Genomic DNA, 8384 nt, shown 5'->3' with positions numbered 1-8384 from the left:
GTGATGAGTCAATCTGTAAACGTGGCTTTGACGATATTGTTTTGCTGGCTCATGTTTAGGATCATCAAAAGTCATTCAAAAGCCAAAATTAGATTCAAAGTAACACTATATGCATGTATATGATATCAGGTGCATAGCAAACTCATCTTTAATAATGTTGCTCATAAATACGTAAATCAATCACCATGTAAACAGTGAGTAGGCTTGTAATCCAGTGCACTGAACACAATTAAAGAAGGGGCATCTGGGTCGAAAATGAAACGCAATATAATTAGCTAAAACGTATACAGTAGAAATAAACAAATTTAAAAACTAATCCAGCAAGTGGTGACTTTGGTGCACATATGCCAATTATGTTTAAACTGGAAACAGCACCAGTGCGCGTTGTTTGGTGGATACAAGTAAATTACATAGAACGGCCAGACGCACCATAGAGCGTTTTTGATGGCATTTTCTGACGTTTGAAAGATTTGGAAAAGGCCGGCATGTCGGTGGCACCATCTAATGGGTTTTCCTGAAAAAAAAGAAAAAACAACATGGACGCGTAGGAAGCTATGGAATACAGAGTAGACAGTATAGTTTCAGAGATGTAATTATTTTGCCACGATATATACGGTTTTTACATACTGTGTGGCTCACCACACCCCTGTGGAACACGGGGTTCCATTTATTTCATAAGCGCACACAAAGCAAATTTTATAGGCTTACATACAGTGCCCACTAAAATAAATGTATTTTTTTTGGTGAACGTTTCTCTAATTGTAAGTGCGTACATTTGTCATACATTCACATGTAACGACTGTATGTCATTCATTGTAAAATAAAACAAAATAACATACTACATCTCGAGAGCCCAGAAGTCAATTAATTTCAGGTGCCGAAAACTGGAATGCATGATGGTCTCATAAAGAATGTTGCAAGAACACTACATCTAAAATAACACACACAGTGTTGAGAGAAATACAATTAAACGTGTTTGAGCGTACTGTATTTCAAATTGTATCGTTAGAATGGATGTGGTCAAGCCATAATTTAGTAGTAGCGGGGTCTGGAGCTGTGTTGGCGTCATGAACGATGGAAGCGCGCTCCCGACACTCCAGGTGAATGAGAGGGAAGAGAAGCGGGACACGGTTCACTGTAGTCGCATTAAGTAGGGACAATTGGCGAAAAATGACTAGCATTTCGTTGCTTGGGGCGCATGTTTTCATGACTGTTTATCTACTCTTCCTGATGGGATGCGTTGCACAGAAAGTAAGTATGGTTGCTGCATAACGTATTGTCAAGTTTGATCTCGTTGCCCAAGTTGAGTATCGTGCTCAGTGGCACCGAGAAGGCATTAACCTCGGTCGTAAATCTTTATATTTATATGCGCCTTGGCAGAATAACTACTTGCAATCCACACAAAACAAAGAGTATTAAAGGAAGCCCAGCGACATGAAAAATCTGCATACATACACTACACAAATCAGATCACTTGTCTCATTTAATTTGCAGTCCAGTTGGGTATATCAGTTCTTTTAAAACATTGTATATCCAAATTTTATGGACTGTATATACTTGCTTAGCCGCAAACGCTCACCCATAAAGTAATATTCGTGTCGTCTGGAGTGCTTTTTTAACACAATTTTGAGGATCAGTGTGCGGGTGGTCATGAAGTTCACGTTGAATTGAGAAATTGCAGAGGAAAACGCGTTTCTCACGAATTTGTTGGTTTATGTGGTGCATTTGAATTAACTTAAATGTTTGGTCTTCAAAAGGTGCGAGCCCAGCATTTTATGAGTACTCTTTAATTCCTTTCAAATTAGTGTCCAGCTTGGTTCGGAAAGAATTCGAATTCCATTGCACCATGCTGACTAAATCATGCAAACTTTATAAATGCGTGTTTCTTATCAGCTCAGTAGCATGTGATTCTTGTTTTATTTTGCTGTTCTATATTTGAGCAGGAGAATCCAAAATTCAGATTGCTGAAATGAAACCTGCAATATGAACAGTTTAATATTTCGGACACCTTCGATTGAGACAAAAAAACCCCAACAAAGTTAAGTGTTTGAAAACGATTTCTCGCCGATCAACAAGTATGTAAACAGCCAGGGGCTGTCTCCGTGTCACATTTGTCGCTCAATCACTTGTCATTTAAGATGACAGTGTTTGTTGGTTTGTAATGGAATGTTTAACTCTATTAGGTAAAAAGAAAGTGCAACTTGATAGTTGCTTGTGTCCTAAATATACCTCCGCCCCTCTCAATTGCTCATTTTATTAATGTTCCTCCTTAATTGAGTTTTAAATACTGATTAGCTTAAGTATGCTCATAACCAGACTGTTTTAAGTTATGTATGGTTAATGTCCTTTTTCTGTTTAAATGGTAATTCATATTGTGTGTTGATTCAGAGTTTGCGGAAATGTGTGAATGACTACTCAAATTCAAAACTGTTCATTTTATTGTTTTTAGACAAAGAACTGAATTGATTTTGGTTAGGATCTGGCTAAATTCGCTCAACTTAGAATTGTATTCACTCTTGTTTACTCTGTGAGAACACATTTTCAATCTACTCTTGATTACATGAGTCTTAATGATGAGATGTAAACATATGGGGGCAGTGTAATTGGAAAAAATGTTGTACAGTTTGCTTCAAAATTAGGTCCGAATTAATTCTAGAGTATTTTGTTTTATGTGTTCGAGATTTTAATGTTTCCATCTTTCCTGGTGTCAACATGCCAAAAGATAAGCCTTGGCAGGGATCCTCAGTGGACTTCCATCTGTCAAGAGTCGTCCTTTCCGCTGCTGGACAATGGCGGCTCAGCGGCAGTTTTAGTTCCTGTATGCATAGGGTGCTCAGTATCTTTGCAATTATCTGCCTGAGGGGACATGCTAAATGATGGCTTTGTCCTCTGCTCCCCTTTTGTATTAAGTTGATTTTTGGAACAGCATAAACAAGCTCTGGATTTATTCTATCCCCATCAGAAAGAAACAGTAGCCATTGTCATTTCATTTTATTTCAGGTGTATGGACAGAGAGTGAATTCAGTTTTGCTGCTTGCAATGACTTTCAAAATGCTTGATTAGCTATTGAGAAGGTTATTCATGTCTGATTAAACTGAAATGTCGGACCCCTATAAATTTTGTTCTTGAATTAACTGACAGCAGTCTCTCACAGTTGAACATGAATTGCACGCTAAGATATCATCTCTCTTGAAAAAAAGATGGTTTGTAACATTATTTTCTCAGTGCATGATGAAGTGGTACTGCTAAAGCTATAGGACACTGAGTTGATAGCTTGTGTCATGAAGACAATAGTCGGAATTTAGTGCTAGAGTCTCTCTCTCTCTCTCTCGCTCTCTCTCTCGCTCTCTCTCCCTCGCTGTCTCTCTCTTTTTTTAAACCAGCCAGGTCATTGTGAGTGCATCATATAAATCTGTTTTGTGAATGCAAGTTCAATGTTATATAGTGTTCCTATTGTCAGCAAATTTATTGACGAGGCCAAAGCCAAGCTTGCGTGGATGCTACTAACAAGTGTATCCAGAGTCTGATGGATTCCTCTTTGCCACAGAGCTTCATTGTTCCAAAACTATCAGAAACATCAATGAGCCAAAGCGTTGTACTGGGTGACATGTTTCTTCATTACCATGAACACACATTCCCCAGCTTGCTCTCACCAAACCTCACATGCAAATATTAATTGGAGCATGAACTATCTTTTAATCAATGACTTATATGTACCCCCAACGTTTGACATGATTCAAGCCCCTCTTGACAATTACGAGCTAGACGTGTTTGATTCCTCCCTCATAGATTAGCACCGAATGCAACCCTGGACATCAATAAGAGAGCAAGAAACTGACCAATATATGGGAGGCTTGGGGGATATTTGTAAACATGCTCAACCATAAATAAAAGTTTGCAAGCTCCCCAACTGTCCTGTTGATGTTGGCAATGTGTGTAGACCGATGCGGATTTGAATGATTTTGCCATGATATAATTCTAATAATTAATGTAATTATAATCTAAATCCTGCATCTGCACCAAGGTGGTTCCTTCTTGGGCCTTTACTTCATTCCTTCATAAAGTTTTGTGGAAACCAGTTAAGTGTTTTATGATTTCAGGATTCATATTTTTTAAGAAACAAAGGCGGGTGAAAACATGTGTATCAATTTATCGATCTATCTACCCATCTATAATGCTATGATGCAACAATACTTATTGATGTAAGGCCTAATGATTAGATGTAAACCAATATATCACTTTTTTGAAGCGATACAATTTAATAGAGTAATAAGTGATTGTGATTTAGATATGATATTTATATGCGGCAACCAAGGTTTAAACCAATCAATACTAATTAAAGGTAACTCCAAATAAAAACAATAGAATGCTGTTTCATTGGATGCTATTTTAAAACTCATCTTTCCTGATTCCAAAATGTCAAAAGACAACACTAATATTGGAAAAAGTCCACACCCCCTAAATATTCTATTACAAACAATGTGAAACCGAACAAGACAAGATCGAAAGTCAGCGTGAGAGCGAGAGAGGGAGATCATTTCCACGGGAGCGGTATCTTCTTCAAGCATGGGGGTTCTAATCTGCACCCAGTATTGTATGTATAGTAATTTGCTGACTATCTTGACGATTAGCGCTTCGCGTCATTGTTTGCACATGAGCGGTAATTCAGTTGTCATCTGGATGGTTGCCCTGTATGTCAATCAAGTAACGGGATTGACGATAGGCTGACATAGTAAATTCTGTTTATTTAGCACCGTTGTTTGAACGGCAGCACCACTGATCTAGATATAAATAGCTACAGTATAGATATCCAGCTAAATAGATATAGATATATACATATCTATATCTATGAATGGCGGCCCGGTAGTCCAGTGGTTAGCACGTCGGCTTCACAGTGCAGAGGAACCGGGTTCGATTCCAGCTCCGGCCTCCCTGTGTGGAGTTTGCATGTTCTCCCCGGGCCTGCGTGGGTTTTCTCCGGGTGCTCCGGTTTCCTCCCACATTCCAAAAACATGCGTGGCAGGCTGATTGAACACTCTAAATCAGGGGTGTCCAAACTTTTTGCCAAGGGGGCCAGATTTTATGTGGTAAAATGTCGGGGGGCCGACCTTGGCTGACATTCTTTACATTGAACAACAATATTGTTCAACAAATTTTAGTAAGCCAGTCTGTTTCACATTTCCATTTTAATTTCAACAATCTTAAGAATTTCTTTTGGTTCATTTGAAACAGGAATTTGAAATATGACATATCAGTCAATATAAACACGGAGTGATGTCTTGTTAACTCGTGAGTGATGCGCTCTAGTGTCTAAATGCTATTACTCATTTAGTGAATGCTATTACTCATTTAGCCACTAGAGGGAAGCAGTACTCTATGAAACATCACTCGCCAGTCTACGAGACCTCAGTCAATGCAACACGTGTTCCATTGCGCCCAACCTGCGGGCCAGACGGCACTGATTTTATGTCGGGGGCCGAGGGCCGGATGAAATTCGACCGCGGGCCGGATTTGGCCCGCGGGCCGGACTTTGGACATGCCTGCTCTAAATTGTCCCTAGGTGTGAGTGTGAGCGCGGAGGGTTGTTCGTCTCTGTGTGCCCTGTGATTGGCTGGCAACCGATTCAGGGTGTCCCACGCCTACTGCCCGGAGACAGCTGGGATAGGCTCCAGCACCCCCCGCGACCCTCGTGAGGATCAAGCGGTACGGAAAATGAATGAATGAATGAATATATCTATGAATTCCAACTTGTGATGAATGAATGTATATATAATAATTGAGGATTTATTCTTAACAGTTGAATAGAGATCTACAAAATGATTTGTGAGACCCAAAGATCATTGTTTTGGGGTGTTATTGGTTTTATGAACTGTTTTTTGAACTGATACCAGCTGTGTTTGAGCACCCCAGACTGGTCACCGGGCCTGCTTTTAGCCAAGAAATGCACATTTGCATTGTTTCACACAGTGTGCCCTTTAGAAATGTTAAAATGTTTTTGGTGTAAATTTGAGTAAAATGTGGATGCCCTATGATACAGTAGAAATGCTGTCTATTTATATTTTAACATGTGCTCTTTCATATGGAGGACACAATTGGCAGAATAATGACATGTATGATGCTGATGCGGCCCGGTAGTCGAGTGGTTAGCATGTTGACTTCACAGTGCACAGGTACCGGGATCAATTCCAGCCCCGCCCTTCCTGTGTGGCATTTGCACGTTCCCCCCGGGCCTGCGTGGTTTTCTCCAGGTCCTCTGGTTTCCTCCCACATTCCAAAAACTCTAAATTGTCCCTAGGTTTGAGTGTGGGCGTGAATGGTTGTTCGTTTCTGTGTGCAACCGGTTCAGGGTGTCCCCCTGCCTACTGCCCGAAGACAGCTGGGATAGGCTCCAGCATCCCCCGCGACCCTAGTGAGGATCAAGCGGTTCGGAAAATTAATGATGCTGTTGAAGCAATGTCCTAATGGCAGTGTACGAAAACAATATTGCCCTATTAATAGGTTTGCGTCCCAAAAATGGATGTGAGAGCCTGCAGCTCACTCACTCACTCACTCACTCACTCACTCACTCACTCACTCACTCACAGTATGTGTGGAAGGACCACAGCGGTAATCATTTCCAACCCCAAAGGATAGGAGTAAGTTCTAGTTATGGACATATGATGATGATCAAATTTGACTGCACTAAAAGACGCCTGTCATAATGCCCACAGTGATGAAAATGTGCTGAGTCGGCACCCAAGTGGACAATGAGGGCGACCCTGGAAATGCCAGGGCTTAATTTGGTTATTTGTATACTCTGAGCTCGACGCGCATCCACTGACAGGAGCCCACCAAGAGAGGCATTGACATCACAGATGAATGTGTGTCCGTGTGGGTGTCTGTGTGTGTGTGTGTTTAAAAAAAGCAAGTTCGCGCTTACCCCAGAATTGATTGTAAGACTTTGGTCTCTTTTCTGTCAGCTCTGATATCAGCAGAGACGCGCACAGAATGGCGCTTTTGTACCCTCACTTCTCCAATTCAATGGAGACATTTAATTTTTTTCTGAGAGTCAGATTTAGGATGAGGTAATAAGTTCAATACATGTACAAATATTCATCTTGTAAGTCTGGATTGCAGAAAAAAGTTTTTTGTCAAGCACAGTTAAAAACAGCTTTTGACTAGTTTCAATTAATTAAAAAAGAATGAAAAAAACTAACGTTTGATATTAGATAAGGGTTCAAATAACTGGTGTGCTGTGTTGTCCTGACCTAGACAATCACTGAAGAAGATATGTGTGATTGATGTACTGAATGGACTGCTGCTGCTGAAGCGCTAGCCTGTGAAGCAGTGCCACTTTTCTCCTCCAGTAAACAGGCCTGGTGAGGATTCCTGCCCCCTTTGAGAGGCCCGCCAGCGTGTTTATGAGGTAGATGAGTGTGTGTGGTTTAGCAGAAGCCAGCTCATGTTGCAAAGTTTTCACAGTGGTGTCGTCAGCTTGGGTGGTTAAAAAAAAAATCCCTTTTGCAGCCAAACACTTAGACTGGTCAGATTGCAGACCTGTGGCTTAATCCTATTAAGGCAGAGGTCCTATACTGTATAGCTATAGTTTTCTTTGTCTTTAGAATTATACCAACACTTTTCTAATACCAGCTGCCAACAAACAGTTTTTTAAAAGCATGTTTTAATTCGGACCAATAAATAAATAGTTTTATGAGCCCCATCATTTGTTTCTACTGCTTTCCACAGGTAATGATGTAAAATGAAAATGTAAAAACAATACCACTTGTCAAGTCCCGCACAATAGCGCCTCATCTGAAGTTTCACTTTACAATCCAAGTCATCTCAGATAATTGTTTTCAGTCGATCCGCTTCTCGCCAGAGGAGCCCATTATTGACACTCCTGGGGCGCGATGACCTGTTGTATTCTTATGTAAACTCTCAGCTTGCCTTCGACTGATTTGCATCACTTCATTAAAATATTATGGCTCACCAAAATGGCACTGCGGCCCATTGTTGTGCCATGAGAAAAGGCTTCTTTGAATAATTAGCGGCCCGCCAGTGCAGCGGCCTGTGATGTAACAGAACTAAGATGTTTGGCATTATAAGAATGTCCCATTTCTAATGGACACTGGCACTCTGGGGCCCCTTCGTGTGTAGTCTGCCATGCACCATCCCCATGCAGGGGACCTCCCGGCTGCCCTATCACGGTGGGGGAGACAATACATTCGCTTCACTTTAACACTTATTTGCATTTTTAAGGCTACACTTATTGAGCAACATATGCCAAGAATGAGAACGAAAAGATAATTCTAATAAATAACCTGAGATTTGTAGTTCTGCTTTAGAATTGAACCGCTATACTCCTCCTCCTGAAACACTGTGAAAGGGTTCACCTCATTGCGCAA

The 8384-nt window shown here is 40.8% G+C and overlaps 1 protein-coding gene across 1 annotated transcript in view; it reads left to right on the top strand.

Moving 5' to 3' along the window:
* Nucleotides 1–1106: 1106 nt before the first annotated feature.
* The window catches only part of si:dkey-112e17.1 (uncharacterized), a 29662-nt gene continuing 22384 nt past the window's right edge, over nucleotides 1107–8384 (top strand). Inside the window, exon 1 of the mRNA XM_052066986.1 lies at nucleotides 1107–1251. Within this exon, the coding sequence (XP_051922946.1) occupies nucleotides 1171–1251 (81 nt within the window). The 5' untranslated portion in view covers nucleotides 1107–1170. The remainder of the gene's footprint in view (nucleotides 1252–8384) is intronic.

Source organism: Hippocampus zosterae, chromosome 6, assembly GCF_025434085.1.
Source record: "Hippocampus zosterae strain Florida chromosome 6, ASM2543408v3, whole genome shotgun sequence".
NCBI classification, from domain to species: Eukaryota; Metazoa; Chordata; class Actinopteri; order Syngnathiformes; family Syngnathidae; genus Hippocampus; species Hippocampus zosterae.
This window is presented reverse-complemented; position numbering and strand designations above follow the sequence as displayed.